Raw genomic sequence first — 21541 nt, 5'->3', positions numbered from 1 at the left:
AGCCCAGAGGACACGCCGCCACAGCAGGAAGACAGCGAGGACAGCCTGCCCAGGGACAGAGTGCCCGTGTCCACCTAGTCCTGTGCACACCCGGCCCTTCTATCCTACAGAATCTGCTGGGGGGCGATGTCGAGTGAGAACGAATTTGCTCTTTTACTTCCAAGAGGGAGGAAATCTTCCCATGGGCTCTGCAGGGAGCGAGACAGACGCCCGCTCAGTCTGCAGAGTTCCTGCACTCATGAACCCCTTTCCCTTCCCCGGCTCTGACAGCCCCTGGCACCCCCGCCCCATGGAGGATTGAGTGACCGTGCGTGCGCGCTGTCAAGGCCACCCCAGCCTCATGCCCTGGCCCGACAGTAAGGAGGGAGCGCTGCTCCTACCCCGCTGTCCTCCTCCGTGGGTCCCTAGAGGGTAAATGCCAAGTTCCTTGATGCAGGGAGGGCGATGGAGGGGCAAGCTGCCAACAGACTCACTTTTTTTGGCAAAATCGCTCTAATGGATGGGGCAAAAGCAACCCTTTGGTTTTTCCAAACGTCACGCTGCTCTGCTTGGGGGCGGGGTGGGGTGCATGTGACTCTGCTGGCGGAGCAGCGGCAGCGGGAGGCCCGCGTGTTCAGTGAGGGATTGCGCTGCGGCTCGGGCTCTGTTCTAGGACACCTGCTGCGCCCAAGCCCCCGGAGGCCCAGATGATGCCCCCAAAGGGGAAGCGAGCAGAGGACACGCCGGGCAGCCCGTGGCCTGAGCCCCTCTGCCGCCCCAGCTGACACACAGAGAAAGCTGAGGGCGTTCCCACCGGCCACTGTGAGCAAAGCTGTGTGAACACAGGCGTGCAGGCACCTTTCCTGCCTTTTGCACCAACATGGATGGACCCTGAGGTCAATGCTAAGGGAAATAAGTCAGACGGAGAAGGACAAATGCTGTGTGTTCCCACTTACATGTAGAACCTAAAAAAAGGCAAAACCAAAGAAATGGAGTAGGGTGGCAGCTGGCTGGGGGTGGGGGAAGTAGGGAGACGCTGGTCAAGGAATACAACTTTTAGCTACGAGATGGGTGAATTCTGGGGATCCTGTGCACAGCATGGCAACTACTGTTAACTGTGCTGCATTATACACTTACAAGCCTCCCAGAAGTCACCACCACACACCCACAAAGCTAACTTCTTTTCTGAGTTCTACACCGTAAATAAACATATTTTTATGTCAGAAATATCTCAATAAAGCTGGGTCTGGAGAGGAGAAAGCCTGACCTTTCCCCAGCCCGTTCCACTGCGTGAGATGGAAGGACCGGCTCAGATCGTCTGGGAGGCATCTACCCTGCTGGGCCCGGGGGCAGGCAAACCCTGACTGATGAGTGCCTCTTCCCAGGGCACCTGGGTGCCCTCTGAAGGGCCTGCCTCACTCTTGTCTTGCTCTCATCTTTCGCAGACTCAGGCTGGAGACGTGGCCATGGCCACTGTGCCTGCAGCAACCAGGGAGGCACAGAATGTATGCAACAGGCACAGGCAGCAGCGGGAGCTTCTTGTCGACACGGCTGGGGGCACCGGGAGTGGCTCTGCAGAAGGACTTCCTCGTTAAGAGAGACGCCATGGTCACGTCCTGGCCCTGCCTAGGTGAGCTGGAGAAAACAGCTTCATTTCTCTGCCCCTCAGAGTCAGCCAAGGATGACACCGACTCCGCGGACGGGCTGTGAGAGTCACCGGAGATGTGCCTGGAGAGCTCTGAGCTCTCTGTCAGGCGTGAGGCAGATGCTATTCCAGGGAGACCCGAGATGAGCTACAGGGGGCAGGCCAACAGAGGCGGGGTGTGGCACGTGGTGCCAGACTGGGGGCCACGGGGCCTGGGCTCTTTCCGTGAGTCTGTCACCCACTTGCTGCGTGGCCCTGGGGAAGCAGGGACTGGGGTCCCGATGGACACTCAGGAAGACACCCTGCAGACCCTCCTCGGGGCTGGCAGCTCTGCCACGGCTGGTGCTCTGCAGAGACTGGCTGTGGGGTCCTGCCCACGGCCCTTGAGCTTTAGGATCCAGATTCCTAACACAGACGTCGAAGCCCTTGGTTTACAGGTTCACCCTGCAGGAACCCCTCACCCACCTGCCCCAGGGACCAGAGTGGCAGACGAGTAACCAAGGAGAAGTGGCAGAAACAAAACGAGCCTTCACCGCTTCCTGCGTAACCCAGCCTCCTCCTCAGCCCCTCTCCTCGCCAGGGACGTGGCCTTACCATGCTCCTTATTAGACTGTCTGCCTGGGACCGTTCATGAGAAACTGTCCTTGAGCCAGCAGTGCAGACGGTCTCCATGGGAATGGTCTCCTTCACAACTGCCCTCTCCCTCCCTCCCTGTGTGTGTGTGTGTGCGTGCACACACACACACGTACACAGGCTGGGGCCATCAGGAGGGCCGTGGGGGCCCTGTCCATCTTGCTCTGGGTCCAATCACACTTTCTCCTGGCCCTCTCCACCCAGAAGTACCCCCTCTCTGGGCAGCTGTTACTGGTGAAGTGCGGGCGGGCAGCAGCAGGGAGCTGAGATACCCGCAACTCTTCTCCAAGCTGTGCTAGCTCCAGGCCCCGGAGGCTGGCTTTGGAGAGCTCAGTGGGGACTTCTTCAAGGCTGTATCACTCTCCCACCCCTCCTCAGACACCTGTTGCCTGGAGAGAGTCCAAGGCAACACTGGCATCACATACGTCCCATCTATTCCTCGAAGCAGGAACGGGGGACAGAGGTGGCGTATTCAGATCACAGCTCTGGGATGCCCAGAATTCCTGGCAGAAGAGTCAGAATTGTAGCAAAGGCGGCACCCATCTAAATACAGGGCCAAGGGTCACAGCTGCCAGTCCACGGGCCACTTACAAATGTAACATCAGATACGGCTGGTGGAGACATGGCTGTCAGACAAGCATCTTCATCCTGACTTTATGATCTTGAGGGCCCAATAATGTCCCACCAGAGGAAGCAGATGCCATGGACTTTACCTTTCAACTTTACCATGGGCAAGTTGAAAACAGAAGGAATTCGTGCCTGATTCTCCCACAGTGACACTATAATGGGGTTCTTTATTTTAATGTCTCACTTAGTCACAGTCTTTTGCAAAAGTCACCTCCTTTACAACCCTCCTCAGGCCATCTGTCCTCATCACTTCAGCCAAAAGGACCTGGCTATATGAGAAAGGCAAATCAGAGCTGTCCACCATGCTCGGCCCCTGGAATCTCCACTCTGACAGGTTAGTCGAGAGCACAGAGGGATGAGGGAGGGGTGTGGAGGGAAGGGCTCCCGAGTGATGCTAGGGTTTCCAGACTCTCAGCAGGCTCCGGGCAGCAATTCAGCACAGCCGCGGCCCTGAGACATGGCTCAGCAACTCCAGGTCCCAGGTTCCCAAGCATGAACTCGCCCGGGTTGATCCTCTGGAAGAAAACCCGCTCTGAATCCAGAAGCCACTGCTTCTGCTGTCGCCGCCTTCTCTGAAGGGTCCTCGCTCTCCCCGCCCCTCCCCGCCCCACTGACTCCTCTGCCCCAGTCAGCAGATTCCAAGCGGACAGGAGACTCACGGTCCATGGGGATCTCGATGGCCCCGCCGAGGCTGAGCGCGCAGAGGAGGACGGCTGTGTAGGCCCAGGGCGGCGGCTGCCCGGCCATCCTGAGCACCGGGCCTCGCGCCCCGCGCCCCAGCCCGCGAGGTCTCGCTGCCTCCAGTCGCTGGAACTGAGCCTCCCGGACGGAGTTCAGCTGCGGAAAGAAATATGATGCCAAGTGAATGTTCCCTGAACTCCTGGTCCTCTCTAGCAATCCTACAGAGCCTTGAGGATTCAGGGTCCCCTTGATTACAGACCTACAGAGCCTTTTTTAACCTTGTCCTATCGACTTTTGGAACCTGACAATTCTTTGTGTGGGGACCATCTTGGGTATTGTAGGGTGCTGAGGAGCACCCCTGGTCTCTGCCCACTAGATGCCAGGATGGCCTACTCCTGCCCTCAACTGAAGACGTCTTCAGAATCGCCAACTGTCCCCTGGAGGTAGGGCAAACCACCCCCAGCTGAGAACCAGTTTTCTAGAAGGAAGGACAGCTCTACATAGAATAGTCATAAAAACAAATACTGGCTCGCAGGCCCAGCACCTGGAAGGTGCCCCGCACTGGTAGTCGCTCAGTCGTGTCTGACTCTTTGTGACCCCATGGACTGTAGCCCGCCAGGCTCCTCCATCCATGGAATTCCCCAGGCAAGAACACTGGAGTGGGTTGCCATGCCCTCCCCCAGGGGGTCTTCCCAACCCAGGATTGAACTTGGGTCTTCTGTATTACAGACAGATTCTTTACTGTCGGAGCCACCAGGGAAGCCCCATGCACTGAGCCCGTAGGAAACACACCTATCTCACAGCCTTTCTGATCCACATGTGATGAGGGGGCCTGAGGCTGAGTGTGTCTGGGTTAGCGGCATAGAGACAAGATCACAACGCTGTCCTTTGACCTGGAGTCGGGGAGAGCAAAGCGGGCAGTGGAGCGGGGCAGAAGTTGGGTAAGTGGAAACATGGTTGCCCACGAGAATTTGTGGAATGATTTCCACAGATACTTTGTGCAGCTAACTATTTGGCAGTGGTCGCTGACGCTGTCCCTTTAGGGATAATGGCAGTGTGGACACGACAGCCCAGGACACAAGGCGCCAGAGGGTTGGGAGAATAAGCAACATTCATGACAGCATGATGCTCACACCCTCAAGCACATCGTTCCAGGGCCGACAGGGGTGAGGGCTAAAAATGCCTGTCCAAGGAGCCTGGGATGGTCCTGGAGAGACAAATCCTCCCCCTGGTCCTGAGAGAGAGGAGCAAGAATGGCTTACAGCCCAGACTCAGATACCAACCTTTAAACTGCCTGAGGCTCTGAAACACGGAGTCTTAAAAAGTGGTCCAGTTTGCTGCTCTGACTATCATGGGGCCAAACAAGCCACAGAGGACATCGGGAAGCAGTTTCCCCAAGATTCCTCTGGCTTTTCTGGATGAGCAGCCACCTATCAAATGGACACACTGCTTAAAACAATTGGGCAGCAATGTGAAGTCTTGATATCACCCGAACACTCCTGCCAGCTCCCATATATCTTGACTGAGGGTACAGGGGATCCCTTGTGCCTGAATGTGGGCAAACCAACGGAAGCTGGGGCTGACACCAGCCCCTCACCTCATGTGTATTTCTGGACTCCTTTCCTTGTCTGCTGTCTCCCTTCCCACTGCTCCTTCCTTGGTGTTGCCATCACTGTTTACATCAGTTACTGCAACAGCTTCCTAAGTGGTCTCTCCCCACATCTGCCCTTTCCCCTCTGACTTATTCTCCATCCATAACCAGAGCACTTACTCCTCAAAGCAAATCAGTTCAGCTCAGTTCAGTCGCTCAGTTATGTCTGACTCTTTGCGACCCGACCCCATGGACTGCAGAATGCCAGGCTTTCCCCTCCATCACCAACTCCTGGAGCTTACTCAAACTCATGTCCGTTTAGTTGGTGATGCCATCCAACCATCTCATGCTCTGTCGTCCCCTTCTTCTCCCGCCTTCAATCTTTCCCAGCATCAGGGTCTTTTCAAATGAGTCAGTTTTTTGCATGAGGTGGCCAAAGTATTGGAGTTTCAGCTTCAGCATCAGTCCTTCCAATGAATGTTCAGGACTGATTTCCTTTAGGATGGACTGGTTGGATCTCCTTGCAGTCCAAGGGACTCTCAAGAGTCTTCTTCAACACCGTAATTCAAAAGCATCAATTCTTCAGTGCTCAGCTTTCTTTACAGTCCAACTCTCACACCCATACATGACTACTGGAAAAACCATAGCCTTGACTGGATGGACCTTTGTTGGAAAAGTAATGTCTCTGCTTTTAAATACGCTAAGTTTGTCGTAGCTTTTCTTCCAAGGAACAAGCCTCTTTTAATTTCATGGCTGCAGTCACCATCTGCAGTGATTTTGGAGCCCAAGAAAATAAAGTCTGACACTGTTTCCATTGTTTCCCCATCTACTTGCTATGAAGTGATGGGACTGGATGCCATGATCTTAGTGCAAATGCAAATATAGATACAGTATCCCCTAGTCAAACTCACTAACTCACTGCTGCCCCAAAATTGAAGCTGAAGTTTGTGACTTGGCTGGAAGCCCTGTGTGGTGCAGCCGCAACTGCAAGACCATTTCTTACCCTCCCCTTGCGCTCTGAATCCCAGCCAACATGGGTAGTCTACCAGATCTCGTCGTAAATATAGCTCTGCTGTGCTGACTTCTGCACAGATTAACTTCTGTCTAGAACACTTTCTGCCTCTGCCCTCTCTCATTAGGGTGTGCCAAGTATGACTGACGTGCCCCCTTGTCTGTGCTCCTGAACACCACTCCCCTATTACAGCACTTGTCACTATGAATTCATTCCAAAAGTCACTCCTCTGTACACCCTATAAAAAGGAAGGTACTGTAGGGAAGGTGCCTCTTCTTGTTTATTCCTAGAGTATAGCATAATACCTAAACCATAGCAGGCACTCAGAACCATGTGATCAGTTCAGTTCAGTTCAGTTGCTCAGTCGTGTTTGACTCTTTGCGACCCCAAGAATCGCAGCACGCCAGGCCTCCCTGTCCATCACCAACTCCTGGAGTTCACCCAGACTCACATCCATTGAGTCAGTGATGCCATCCAGCCATCTCATCCTCTGTCGTCCCCTTCTCCTCCTGCCCCCAATCCCTCCCAGCATCAGAGTCTTTTCCAATGAGTCAACTCTTCAAATGAGATGGCCAAAGTACTGGAGTTTCAGCTTTAGCATCATTCCTTCCACGGATGCAAAATGAGCCTGAACAAAACAAACCACTTGGTTGACGTTTTAGATCTTGTGTTTCCCCATGAAACCACCAGGCGGCGCCAGAGAGCACAGGCTTTGGACCTGGGGACTGTGAGGGTGTTCCGTCAGTGGGGGAAAATCCCCTCCCTACACAGGCGCTGCTCTCCGGCGGGTAACCATTCAGCTGGGAGTGAGTTAAAGTAGAACAGCTCCAGAGGGGAGACTGGCTGGAAGGCTTCACAGGAGGTCTCTGCTTCTTCCTCTTCTCTAAGATGACCCTTACAGTGTCTCAGAAAGAGGCTGTGATTGCCCCTCCGTGGTTCCTCACCTCCAAAGACTAGACGCAGGCTGTCCATCTGAAACCTTAGTGCTGAGGGGCCAGGCAGAGGCTCGGCACTCCTCCCAGGAGGACAGTGGGGAGGACTCCAGTTTTGGCTCTGAGACCACCAGGTTTTGTTCAGGAGCCGCCAAGTGGTAGGAAGTGATGGGAAAGAGAAGGGTATCTTTTTCTGGGAATCTTGATGGAAACAGGAAGCCAGAAGCTATTCATTAACTAGATACACATTGGCAGGAAGAGAGGCCAATTATTTGCGGTGTCTTTAACCCACAATTTAAAAAACACAGTAGGAAAAGAACAGAGAAATAATCTCATTTAGCTATTTGACAATTCTCTCTCCCTCTTCCCTTGGAATCCAACTTTTCCAATAAAGTCTTTACAGAGGAAGATAATTTAAAGATTATTTAGCTTTATGGAATCTCCTTACTTCTCAAATGAGGAAACAAGAGCCTAGAAAGGGGAAGTGATATCCTCAATGTCACCTCACACACGGCTTTGTGGCAAAACTAAGAAAAGAACCCAGGTCTTCTGACTGGTAGCCCAGGGTTTTTCCATCAGATTTCCCTGTCTCTCCATATATATGACAATTACTGAGCAAAGTTGCAATTTAAAAAAGAAATGTATAGTTGGACAGTATTTCAAAAATTAAACATCAAATTACCATATGACCCCATATTTCTGCTCTTAAGTATATGCCCTAAAGAATTAAAATCAGGGACACGAACAAGCATATGCATGCTGCATGCTAAGTTGCTTCGTCGTGTCCAACTCTTTGTGACCCCATGGACTGTGGCCCTCCAGTCTCCTCTGTCCATGGGATTCTCCAGGCAAGAATACTGCAGTGGGATGCCATGACCTCCTCCAGGGGATCTTCCTGAGCCAGGGATCAAATACCACATCTTCTGCAGCACTTGCATTGCAGGCAGATTCTTTACCATTGAGCCACCAGGGAAGCCCCAAACAAGTCACGTACACACATGTTCATAGCAGCATCATTCACAATAGCCAAGGGGTTGAACCAGCCCAATGCCCATCAATAGATAAATGGATAAACAAATTGCTGGATATAGGTGGGAGAAGCAGAGCAGCCAGGGGCCAGGCTCGGGGGCAGAATTGTCAGGGGCCTTCAGGGGGAATGCCACTAACGACGGAGCATCCCGTGGAGGAGTAAGGAAAGCCACGTATCCTTGAAAGGGCAGATGGAGGCTGCGGAAGAGGGGGTGGTGATGACTGCCTTGGAAAGTTGGAGGAGGGTGTGGAATTTTTCTGTTTAGCTTCATGGGGGCAAAAAAAGGATCAAATGAGAAGAAATTCCAGAGAGGCAGCTGCTTCTCTGAGATGCAGAGAAGAATAATCTAATAAATATAGCCATCATACAAAACCATCCGTGAAAATGAACCACCGCCACACAAGCTACCACTATGAAGCATCTGAACAATCCTTTTATATTGAATTAAATAGGTAAGAGGTGAACTATAAGGCTACAAAATACAGTAAAGGGAGGTCTATTGCAGGGGGAGAGAGCAAGGAAAAGAACAACAATAAAGAAAACCAAAAGAGAAATCTTGTGTGAATTGAGGTATACTGTGAACTGCTGCTGCTGTCGCTTCAGTCGTGTCTGACTCTGTGTGACCCCATAGACGGCAGCCCACCAGGCTCCGCCATCCCTGGGATTCTCCAGGCAAGAACACTGGAGTGGGTTGCCATTTCCTTCTCCAATGCATGAAGGTGAAAAGTGAAAGTGAAGTCGCTCAGTCGTGTCCGACTCTTAGCGACCCCATGGACTGCAGCCTACCAGGCTCTTCTGTCCATGGGAGTTTCCAGGCAAGAGTACTGGAGTGGGATGCCATTGCCTTCTCTGATACTATGAACTAGGGACTATGATTAATTCAAGTCTTGTATATTTGTGAGCCCCACTCCCCAACCCACTGTGTGAGAAGTAAATGAAAGAGAAGAAAAAAAGAGAGTAGAGTCACTCAAACATGAAGTGTTCTGCAAGCGACGCTGCTTTTCATAAAGAACACAAACGGCATTTGGTCAGGTGTGTTCCTGCCCCTGCAGGAAGGCAACTGGATGCTTCTGAGGATCACCTCGGCACTACTGTAAAAGCACAAATCCCTGGACCCTCAACCTTCTAGGCAGGGACCAAATCAAGCCTGCAGATTAGAAACGCCTTTTTCAATCTGAAGGCCTTTAGAACCGATGTCGTCTTACACGAGGATGCTTCACATGCTTGGGCAACCCTCCTAAGGCAAGGCCTTTATGCTTGGAAGCCTTGTGGGAGACATAAATTCAAAATATCTTAAGCCGGGGCCTAGGGAAGTACATGTGAGTTGAGTGATGATCAGCCACTGGTGGGGACACCTGGAAACGACATCGTGGCCAAGTTCAAGAGCAGCGGCCGTGCAGAAAAACCCCCTGGGTCTGAAGCTGCACCCCGCTGACAAGGTGGGGAGTACTGAAGGTGGGGAAGTACTGAGCCTTCAGGTCTTGGCCTTTCTCATCTGAAAACTGCAGATAAGAGGAGCACCTATTCTGCAGGGCTGCAGTTGGGACTTGATACCCACATCCTGCACAAAGCACTTAAAGCTTGGGGCAAACGCTCAAGAAATGTTAGCTGCTGCTACCCAGCAGGCTCTGACCTTCCTCCAGGACACCACCAGCAGCAGCCCCAGGAGCAATGCTACTTGGTCAGCCGCAGGCACTTCCTGCTTTTCTGTTTTTCCTCTTTTGTGGGTCCTGGTTTGCTTTCTCTCCCCAGACTGGGGGGCCCCCGGTGTTGATTCCTCAAGCTGTCCCCGGCAGATGGAGGAGAGAACTGCAAGCTGTTGCAGTCGGGAGCTCCCCACATTCTCACAGCCCCATTCTGAGCTGTACTGGTGGTCACAGCACATTTGAAGTGACGGGGAGAAAAGACAGGCTGCGCCGAGACACAGCCCCGCTGGCAGCGCCACACCCCCCGCTGCAGAGTCCACTGTGGACTTCTGGGCGGCAGTCAGCCAGCCATTCGACCACTTACCAGACCTGGTTTCAGAGAACAAACAGGGACGAGAGATGGACACGGGGACAAGGGACAAGCTCTACTGTCACAGGGCTTACAGCGTTCCAGTGGGGAAGACAGGAAATAAACGTTGAACGGCAGTAACAACAAAGTGAGGCACCAGGAGGTACAAAGAAGAAAATACAATCCGACCCGCACACAATGTTTACAGCAGCCTTTTCCATAATTGCCAAAGCCTGGAAGCAACCAAACTGTCTTTCAGTAGGTGAGTGGATAAGTCAGTTGTGGTCCATCCAGGCAAACGGAATATATTTTAGCACTAAAAAGAAATGAGCTATTAAGACATGAAAAGACATGGAGCAAACAAATGCATATTAGTAAGTGCAAGAAGCCAATCTGAAAAAGTATGATTCCATAGTTAACTATGGGGCATTCTGGAAAAGGCGGAACTCTGTCTTTAAGTCTCTGCCAGAGCAAGTGATGGTGGCCAACTCCCTTGCTATAGTTCACTCTGAATAAAGAGCCTCTGCTTGTGCTCACTTGGGTGGCATTTATTTTCACACCAACTTTACACAAATCACTCTCTTTTTCTAGTCTGCCTTTCCTGTTCTTTCACCCAACTTTCTGTTATCTTTCAGGCGCAGGTCAGGTGCCACCACCTCCGGGAAGCCTTCCTTGGTTCCCCCGGACCACCAAGACTGGATCCGGTCCTCACCCTCCGTGCCACCACCTCCGGGAAGCCTTCCTTGGTTCCCCCAGACCACCAAGACTGGATCCGGTCCTCACCCTCCGTGCCCTCCGAGAATTCTGGGATACACCCGCTGTAACGAGTGCTAGGTCTTGGTGTAGAATGTTGTCTCCCAACTACGCGATGAGCTCCTTGAGGATGGGGGACAGTGTCTTATTCAACCCACACAATGTCAAGCACACAGAGAACCTCGTGGGCACATACTGAATGTTCACCCAGCGCCCCTGCTCTCCTCCTCCCATCCACTGTACCTGTATTCATCAGCTAGCGCTGCCACCACAAAGCACCACCGCCCGGAAACTCACTGTCTCAGGGCTCTGGAAGCTGGCAGTCCAGGATCAGCTGTCAGCAGGGCTGGTTTCTCCTGCGCTCTCTCTCCTTAGCTTGCAAATGCCTGCCTTCCTGCAGTGTGCTCACATGGCCTTTCCTCTGTGCAAACACACCCCTGGTGTTTCTTCCTCTTCTCATAAGGTCACCAGTCCTACTGGATGAGCCCACCCTACTGACATCGCTCAACGTCAATTACTTCTTTACAGACCCAATCTCCAAATATGGTTACATGTGGGTAGACCTTCAACACACAAATTTTAAGGAGGGGCACAACTCAGTCCATAACAGTACAGACATTTTCCTTCAGCGCATTTGTCTCTAGAGTGATCCTACCCAATTCTAGGGTTGGGCTGTGATTAGTATAAAAAAATTAGCACTTTCTAACTCTCACCCCTATGGCTGGTTTAGGAATGGACACTTATCCAGCCAGAAGCACTGTGCTTCATGGAGACTTCTGCTAAAAGCTCTGAGAAAGACAAGTTTCCCCCTCTCTTGAACGAGATGCAGTGAGGGCGCCCCCGACGGCAGAGGGTGGAGCTTCAGGGATGGGTGGTGGGGGTCTCGGAGCATACCGTGAGGACACCCCAACACTGCAGAAAACAGAGAGAAGACGCAGCGAGACCTGACCCTTCGCGTCACTGTTTCCATCACTGAGGGAACGTTTCCTGAAGAAAGCCCTACTTGGGGATTTTCAATTACGTGTGTGTTTATATTAAAAATCCTTTTGAATTTTTAAGCCAGCTGGAGTTGTTTTCTATCACTTGCAACTGAGAGTGCTATCAGAATCAGCAACGCCCCGAGAATATTCGTTGAACCCACAAGCTTCCCATGATCTTCACTTTCTGTATTTAAGAAGCATGTCTCTGTCCGCCTGCCTGCCTCCGCCTGGACCCGGCCCCATCCCTCTGCAGGGTCTCTGACCACCAACTCTCTGCTCTCCTGAGGGTTTCCAAACTCTTCTTAACTGGCTCTCTGCCTCAGCAGAGAAACATCTTCCAGTTCTCTCATAATGAAACCAAAGGATCATTCTCTGTATCGCATAGCTCCCTACAGGTACCTGATTTTTTCTTTCCTTTCTTCTCATCGAAGTTTTTTTTTCCCCCAGTAGAGGTCAATGGCTTCTACGTTTGCTGACTTTGTTCCCATTCATTACTCCTCCAACCACACCCTGAACCTCTCCTGTCGGGCCCCCGCACTGGCCTCCAGATGGCCAGATTCAGGGTTTTCAGTTTTTATCTTGCTGGGCCCCTTGGGGGCATTAACAACTGTTAATCACCCAACCCGTCCTTCGTCCTTCATAACATCCTTTCCTCCTTGTCAGCCTCTGAAACCCCACTCTGGGGGCTCGTTTTCTTCCCGGCCCTTCTAGCCTCCACGGCAGCACGGATCACACTGCTGGACCCTCTTCCTCTGCTGATGTCCTCAGTGTCTTCACTGGGGCCCTGGCCTTGCATCTCTCTTCTGTGTTTGCTGCTGCCCGCCTAAGTCACCGAGCAGACTCTTGGAATCACTCTTACCTCCCACCTCTCACACCTCACATCCAGGCACCAAGGGCCCTGGACTGGCTCCCTCTGGGTGTCTCTCATCCTCCCCCTTCTGCACATTCTCAGTTGCTTACCTCTGATAAACATCATGTCTCATTGTAATGACCTCTCGCCTGGTCTCCTTCCAATCCATTCTCCATGTTGCTATTACAGTGATCTTTCTAAATCCCCACCTGATCATGTCACCGCTCTGCTGAAAACCTTTCCATTTCTCCCCATTGCTCTTCATAAGATCAAATCTAAACTGCTGAACGTAGCACATAAGGCTCTTTAAGATCAGGTTTCTGGAGCGCCCTCCAAGCCCACGCAAATCCTAAATGCTTCCTTATGTGTTAGTAGCTCTCTTTTGCAGCCCCATGGACTGTAGCCCACCAGGCTCCTCTATCCATGGAATTCTCCAGGCAAGAATACTGGAGTGGGTAGCCATTCCCTTCTCCAGGGGATCTTCCTGACCCAGAGATCAAGCATGTCACACTGTATTCAACCTCCGTAATTTATCCATGCCAGCCCCTGTGCCTGTAAAGGCCTTCCCTCCTTGTCATGTGATTAATTCCCACTCAGTCTTCAAGACTTCACTGCTCAGACATCTTCTGCACGGTGAAGAACGCCTTGTGCCCCTCCGTGCCCCCTACCCCCAGCAGAGCTGGGAGACCCTCTCATCTCCACTATAGCTTAAACCACCTCTCTGGGCACTTAGCACATGGGCAAAACTGCGTGATTAAACTAAGGGTTGGAGGCCTTTTCTGTAGAAGTCTAGATAGTAAGTATTTTCGGCTTTGTAAGACAGTTTCTGTCACAAGTGCTGAACTTACCATTACGGAGTGAGGACGAGCATAGACAGGAAGCGAGTGGATGGGTGTGGCTATCCACTAACAAAACTTTATTTCCGAAACAGGCAGTGGACTGGGACTGGCCCGGGGCTGCAGGTTGCTCACCACTGGCTTAAGCTTTCTCCCATCTTTGGGGAATTCTTGAGGCTCAGACCACGCCCTGCTCATTTTCGTGTCCCCAGAGCCTGGCAGGGTCCCTGGCGGGAAGTATTTAGGGAAAGGAAGATCCAAGTAAAGGTCTCAGCCCTGCCACTTATCTTCTGTACACTACTTGTTTTCCAAACCTTTTCTAAAATCTCATAAATGGAAATAAATATTCCTGCTTTGTCTGCTGCAGATGGTGTTGTGAGAATCACATAAATAATGCATAGGAACACGAAGCACAGTACCAGTGGAAGCTGTTTCACTGTTCACGTGACTCCACTACACAGACTTTATCATGTGGGCCTGAACCCAGGAGAGGGCCTATGATCTACCCGCCCGTCGCTCCGCCCTGACGGGTGGTGTGGGGCTTAGCCGCAGCCCACTCTGCCCTACCGCATCCTCTTGCTCTGGGGACAACACCCAGGGGTGAGGCTTCTCAACCATTCTCCTCTCCCCATCGCTCCACTCCCATTGTCCTAGCTTCCAGACTCCACAGTTGTTCGTGACAGATGAATAGCCTGATGGCCTCTGAGGCCTCCCAGAGACGAGAGCATGTTCTCTGGGTTAGAATCAACAGGGGTAGAAGCTGATGGCAGACCGGTAGTGCACGGTGAGAAGGAGGATGGCATCAAGGTTTCCAGGCTGGGAGACTGGATGGGATGACACTCATAACTGGCATCAAGAATTAAGAAAGCGGAAACGTCTGGAAGTGACTTGGGCTAGGGAGATCATGAGCTTGGAACCAAATATGTCCGGTTCGAAATGCCCAGGGCTGTGAACAAAACACCTCTGCAGGTAGTCTGAGGCTGTGCTTCTGAATTATTGCCTGCAGAGACGCACAGCGACAGATTAGTGCTACAGGGCCACGTGCCAGCAGCTAGCTCTTAGAATAAACTAATGAAATGACTGGAATAGTCCTACAGGAACCAATGAAGGAGTACACTCACACATCACTGCCACAGGATATTGTGGGGGCAACAGAGAGATAATGAAAGCCCAACCGAGCCAACGCAAAACTCAGCCATCCTGCATCAGATTACAAAAACAAACACGCAGCAGGGTTTATCACTGCGGCTGCCTGGAAGCAACCTGTTCAGAAATCAGAGAGAGGAGCTGAAACAAAAGAGCAAAGAGAAGCCCATCAAAACAGGGAGTGGGGAAGGACCGTGTGCGTGGGGTCTGAGAAGCACTCAGGAGTATCCCAGGCCAGGCCACGGGCTCCCTGCAGACAGGCAGGCAGGCCCTCTTAGGGGAACTCAGGACTAGGACATAAGGAATTTCTCGTCATTTGTTCCCAGTACCAACCAGGAACAGTTGCAAATGATGTATACATAAATATAAATCCAAGTGGCTCAGCTTATATAAATATGTAATACATATAACTTGTAATAATCACATTTTCACTCACTTTTCATTTTCTTTCTTCAAGAACAGAGAAAGAGCCGGTATGTGTTCTCTATTATGTTTTGGCAAAAAAATTGCCGAGGAGCTGACTTAAGAGACAAAACCTACACTCTCTCTGCTCCGCTCAAGCCCTGTGACCTGGCTCCCACCCCATGCGGCCTCTTCTCCCGCAGGGCCAGCCTGGGCCTGGCACCCCCCGCCCCCCAGACCAGCCAGGTAGTTGCTGGGCCTTCGGCCACCTCCGTGAAGGCTGGAAGCGCTACCCCTTACCTCTCTACAGTGCAAACGCCCCTCCTCACCGAGGCCCTCGGTGGCAACCCCTCTGCAGCGCAGACCCTACCTTCCCACTGAAAGTGGGCTGCGATTTCCCCTGTACCCCCAGCGCGCTCTGTTCCAGGGGTCATACATATCCTCCTGCCGGTGAGACTAGTTGTTCCTCATCCATCTTCTGCATCAGATTCTGAACTTCCTGAGTCTATGCTTTGTCTCCCTCAGTAGCAATCCAGTACAATAAATATTCATGGAGTGAGTGAATAGCCATCTTATCAGATACTTCCTCTTAATTGAGAGATATGCATCCATCAAGAATTAGTGTATTAGAAATTCTTGATTAAATCATATATAATAAAACTGTTGTTACAGCATACACTTGAGTAATAAAAATAACAGCAATAACCTAATAACATCTATTAAGCATCCCATGAAGTAGACAGACCTCGTCCCTGCTCAGCAGACACACTCATCCCCTTTTTCCCTGAAATCCACCCCTACTCCCTTTCAGGGCATCTTTCTGATCTCAGTCAGGGCCTCCCTGTTCCCTCCATCCTGAAGACAGATTCTCAGAACTAGGGATTCGGGGCTCCAGGCATTAACCCCTGAATGGCCGTCTCTTCTGTTCCCAGCCTCCCTGCACCCACATCCAGAGGGTTTCAGCTCAGCTGCCCTGATTCTGAGGTCACCTTCTGCAGAGGGGTGCCCAGGGCGCCGTGGAGGACCCTCCTCCCTGCTCCCCTCCTTCCACGGGTCCACAGATTCCTTCCATCTCTTATGCCAAGGGAGGAACCAGGCAACAGATGGTGACCCCAGCCCGAGTGCTCCCTCCACTCACAGGCATCTGAAGGCCGGATGGGTTTCCTAGGAAACTCAAGTGCCCCATACTGGTGATCCCCAGCCTCTCCCAAAGAGAGCACCAAGCAGGAAAGAGGAAGACAGAGGGGAAGACGAGACCGATGGGAAGCCGCAGGAGGAGCTCCATGCCTTCCTCCGAAGTATCCCCAGTGAAGCCAGACGCCTCACATCTCCCCTTCACCACCCCCCCAAGATGGCCACAGTCTCAGCATCTTCACAAAGTTTCGCTGCCCGTGCAATCCTCCCCCTCTCCCTTTCGGGGCTGTAACTACATGAACCCTCCTGGGGCCCCAGGACTTGACAGCCTAAGTAAGCACTCACCAGCCTGCTTCTTCATCTGCCTCTCCCCTGCCCAGGAGTGGAGACCCGCTTCCTCCCTGCGTGGGGTCCAACCAGTTGTCTTCTAGGATTTTCCAACAACTAAGGACACCTTGTATGTGGATTCAAGCCCCCTTCCCCCTCCTCCCTTCTCAGGGTTGGAGGAGGGTGGTCTCCATCTGCTCGGTGGCTGTGTTGCATGCTTGGCTCCCTGGCATTGTCAGAGGGAGCGATCTGGGAGGAAAGAGGGGCTGTGTTTAACCATTGAGAGGGTTCCCCTGGTGGCAGGGGCACCGGCAGGTCTGGCCCCTCCTCGCCCTGCTTGAGGTCACAGGGTCTCAGCAGGAGTGGGGGATGGGGAACAACAATATCAGGTGGCCCCGATTCCCACCAGGGGAGGGGGCGGAGGGGGACACCTGGGTTTAGGATTAAGGATTTGGCTGAAAACAACTGTTTCCTGCCCAACACCCAGAACTAATCTATTGGTTGAAACCTGAACCACTGGTCTATTTATTAAGTTGGGAACAAGGGAAGGAGGGGGCAGGAAAGGAGAAAGAGGGAAGAGGTCTTTTTCCCTTGAGGTGCCCACCGTGAGTGTCCGGTGAACTTCTCATGCTCCCTCCAGGCTGCCAGGGGCCCAGAGCACGGGCAGGCACCTTGCTGCTCACAAGCCACCAGGCCGCTCATGAAGGCTGTGCCCACCCAGAACGTGTCCCCCTTCTGGGCAGGAGGTGCAGGCCCCTCATTGCGGGGGCAGAGCTGGTTGGGACACTAAGTGAACAGCGCTTGGACAGGGAGACCCGCTGCATGATTTTGCGTAGCTGATTTGCGTGGGTCTACCAAAAATCTTTTAACCTTCCGCTTATAATGGATCTTGGGTTATTTTTATTTATTTTTTCCCCATCACCACAATGCTTCAGTGAACATCCCTGTACATATAATACAGAGGAAGTGGGGTGGCTGCCTTATCCTGTCTCTTTAACCCCACGCCAACTGGAACCTGAAATATATCTTAGCCTGGTATAGAGAGGCAGCCCGAAGTATAAGCGGCCAGGTCCACGGTCCAACCCTGGACATCCCACCGCACAAGCCAACAGTTGCTGGACACGCTGGGAGGGACTGTACCGGTGCTGCAATCCACCCGAGCCCGCTTTCTGACGTTCTCTGGGGCGGTGCATTTTCTCCACATTATTATCATTGCTTACTCGCTCATCCTCCAAGAGGCAGCACTAGGAAACACACACGGAATGGAAAAGACTCTCAAATGTAGCCAGTGCCGCTGCCTGTGAGCTGGTCAGACGCTGCACAGGGGCTGCCTTCGATACGGTGTGTGGATATCTGTGAATTTCCATTATTCTGGCTCCACTCACTGCCACTGCTCACTGTTAAATGAGCTCTGACCAGGCTCCTTACAAAGACTAACAGGTAAAACAGACTATAAAGGAAACAGAAGTTAACAAGTAGGGTATGCAGACAGCCTCCAGCTTGGAGACACCAGCTAAAGAGACACAGGAAACAGCCTTCCCTCAGTGGGGGAGAAATTCTGCCACCTCCAGGAAGAAGAAGAAGAGCCCCCACCTCCCCGTACCTCAAGAGCCCGCTCCTCATTCATGTCCGTTTTCTACCCTCAGGGAGAGAGTTTCACAGCAATTAGACACACATCTTTTTCACAGCTGGAGGGAGAGGAGAGAGGGCTTGTGAAGCTCCCACCCCCTCCACGTGGGGGAGAAGAAAGCAGGATGGCAGAGCTGGTCTCCCTGCTGGCTGACAGCCTGTCAGCAAAGGCTAGAGAGGAAAGTGATCATAATCTATGGTCACGATCCTGTGTGTGCAAGGGTGCAGCCCAAGGTCTGGGGAGGGCGGGGAGGGACCTGGGTTCGAAGGAAAGATAAGAGACTGGAGACAGACAGCCTGAAAGGGGGCTTGGATTTAGTATGAAAAGACCTGCTGCTGCTGCTGCTGCTAAGTCGCTTCAGTCGTGTCCGACTCTGTGCAACCCCATAGACGGCAGCCCACCAGGCTCCACCGTCCCTGGGATTCTCCAGGCAAGAACACTGGAGTGGGTTGCCATTTCCTTCTCCAATGCAGGAAAGTGAAAAGTGAGAGTGAAGTCGCTCAGTCGTGTCCGACTCTTAGCGACCCCATGGACTGCAGCCCACCAGGCTCCTCAGTCCATGGGATTTTCCAGGCAAGAGTACTGGAGTGGGTTGCCATTGCCTTCTCCAATGAAAAGACCTAGGGTTCCTCAAAACATGAAACACAGAATTACTATATGCCCCAGCAAACCACTCCTGGGTATACACCAAAGAACTACAGATATATGTCCACATGAGAACTTGTACATAAATGTGCACAGCAGCATAGCTGATCACAGACAAAAAGTGGAAACAACCTGAACGTCTATCAACTGAGGATGGATAAATAAAATCTATATATACCATGGAATATTATTTAACCACCAAAAAGGAATGATACAGAGAGACATGCTACAATGCGGCTGAACCTTGAGAACATCACGCTAAGTAAAAGAAGCCAGACACAAACGACCATGTATTGTACCATTCCATTAGTATGAAATGTCTGAAACAGGCAAATTTCCAGAAGTAGGAAATAGACTGATGATTGTCTAGGGCTAGAGGAAGACCAAGCTTCCCTGGTGGCTCAGATAGTAAAAAATCTGCCTGCAATGCAGGAGACCCGGGCTCGACCCCTGGGTCAGGAAGATGCCCTGGAGAAGAGAATGGCTACCAAACCAGTATTCTTGTCTGGAGAACTCCATGGACAGAGGACCTAGTGGGCTATAGTCCATGGGATCGCAAAGAGTTGGACACAACTGAGTGACTAACCCTCACTCCTTGAGAGAAAGACCGCGGTCAGGCGGAGGAGAAGGGGCTGCTGATGGGTACGGAGATTCTTTGGTGGACGGAGAAGGTAATGAAAATGTTCTAAAATTAACTGTGGTGATTAGTGCCCAACTCTGTGAATATATTAAAAATCAGTGCATAATATTTTTTAAACTTATTTTTTAATTGAAGTATAGTTGATACGCAAGTTGTATACTTTATAATGGTAAATCGTATGGTATGTGAATTCTATCTCAATGAAACTATTGTTTAAAACATCAATGAGAAAAAAGGATTAACTACGTAAGACCTTGGAAGACTTTGTTAGAAAACGGTGATACTTCAATAAGGAAAATAAACGATTAAATTTATAAACGTAGCTTCAAATGTTCAAAGGAACTCAAGTTTATTAATGGACTCAAACAGATTATTAAAATTTATGAGATTTATAAAAAGAACTGTAAAGTTTATCAGTTGAAAGGTTTAAGAAAAAACTAGGTTTGGGGATCAATATATTGAATATTGAGTTTTTAAAAAAGACTTTGGGCTAACTCCTTGGATGCCACCCAGAACAAGTCGCAGTCTGCGTACTCCCCGCCTCCGCAGTAAGCTACAAAACGCTGTGCAGACACGGTGCTGCAGGAAGCGCAACCTGAGACCTCAGTCTCTCAGCAGCTCCCCCGAAGGGTGAGGGCTGTGCCCTAGCCAGCTTCTGTCCGGACCCCCGCTTCCACACTCCAGTCACCGACCACTGCATTCCCAGGCTCCCTGAGCGGGCTGTCTGTTTGGAGCCAGGCCCCTGTCCATCTGAGGAGCTACCATCTGGATCCATCTGCTCACGATGTCACTCATGTTAAGCTGCTTACTCCACCCTCTCTTTGTGGGATTCCAGGCCCAGTTTCAACAGACCAGGGTTCTAAAGCCATTTGAAAACCACAGGATGAGCTCAAGCAGGAAAGAAAAGGGTGGGGGGCCAGGGAGAAGGCAGGCTGTTGGAGAAGCTTGGGGTGGGGAAAGAGGAAGGGCCTCCAGCCCCTTCACTGACTGTGAGCTTCTTGGGGCAGAGGGCGGCGTCCTCTCCTTTCCTGTGCTCTTCATAGAAATGAGCACCAGATGAAGGCAGAACAGGATCAACTAGGAACATGCAGCCCGGGGGAAACACGCCGGACAGCAATTCTGAGCCGCAGCTTCAAGAGGAAGGGGTGTACTGTGACCCGTCTGGCTCAGGAAGGGGGCACAGGCTCAGGAGCCACATACCCGAGGTTCTCTCTAACCTCACGGTTCAGCAATTCGTTTACCCTCTCTCTCAGTCAGAGCCTTAGTTTGCTTGTCTTTGAATGGGTAATACACATTTATTACAATATTATTGTGACTACTAATTAAATGAGTTGATTTAATTCATTTTAAGTGAATTAATGTGCTAATGCATTTGTATAGCATCTAACGGGCTTCCCCTGTAGCTCAGTTGGTAAAGAACTGGCCTGCAATGCAGGAGACCCACGTTCAACCCCTGGGTTGGGAAGATCCCCTGGAGAAGGAAATGGCAACCCACTCCAGTACTCTTGCTTGGGAAATCCCATGGACAGAGGAGCATGGACAGTCCATGGGGTGGCGAGAGTCAGACACGACTTAGCAACTAAACCACCTCCACAATAGCATCTAACCCAAGGCCTGGCCCAAACTTGACTTTCAAAAGCTATTGGTTATTTCTTCTTCCCCACAAGTGACAGATGGTGCAATGCTTTGCTACATGGCTTTGGACAAGCTGGACTTTCAACCCTAGATGTGTCTTATAGATCTACAAAAACACGATGCCTGTGCTAATAACCATACCCTACTCTGGGGCCAAGGAGTCATTACTGTCTCATTGTACGGTCATCTGCACAAGTGCAGTCTACTGTGGACCAGACAGAAGGGCAGCTCCTGCGAGATTCCAGAGCAGCCAAAGCAGCCTTCGCTTCCCTCTCTCCTGCCTCAACCCTGCGTCCTGACCCAAAGCGCTAGAACTCCTGGAGGCCATTGCCCCACCCCCATTCCGCCCCTGCTCACCCAGCCTCTTCCACCAGTGGCCCCACGACCCATGACATCGACCACCCCAGGTGGGAGTCGACCTCAAAGGAGCCAGGTCCG

The 21541-nt window shown here is 51.6% G+C and overlaps 1 protein-coding gene across 20 annotated transcripts in view; it reads right to left on the bottom strand.

Moving 5' to 3' along the window:
- Positions 1-21541, bottom strand: part of NFASC (neurofascin) — a 201589-nt gene that overhangs the window by 74151 nt on the left and 105897 nt on the right. For all 20 annotated transcript variants that reach the window (XM_027564244.1, XM_027564243.1, XM_027564250.1 and 17 more), the window contains one exon: positions 3544-3721. In XM_027564244.1, coding sequence (XP_027420045.1) covers positions 3544-3631 — 88 coding nt within the window. In that variant the 5' untranslated portion in view covers positions 3632-3721. The remainder of the gene's footprint in view (positions 1-3543; positions 3722-21541) is intronic.

This window comes from Bos indicus x Bos taurus, chromosome 16, assembly GCF_003369695.1.
Source record: "Bos indicus x Bos taurus breed Angus x Brahman F1 hybrid chromosome 16, Bos_hybrid_MaternalHap_v2.0, whole genome shotgun sequence".
NCBI classification, from domain to species: Eukaryota; Metazoa; Chordata; class Mammalia; order Artiodactyla; family Bovidae; genus Bos; species Bos indicus x Bos taurus.
Note: the sequence above shows the minus strand (reverse complement) of the source record. Positions and strands in the feature narration are given on the sequence as shown.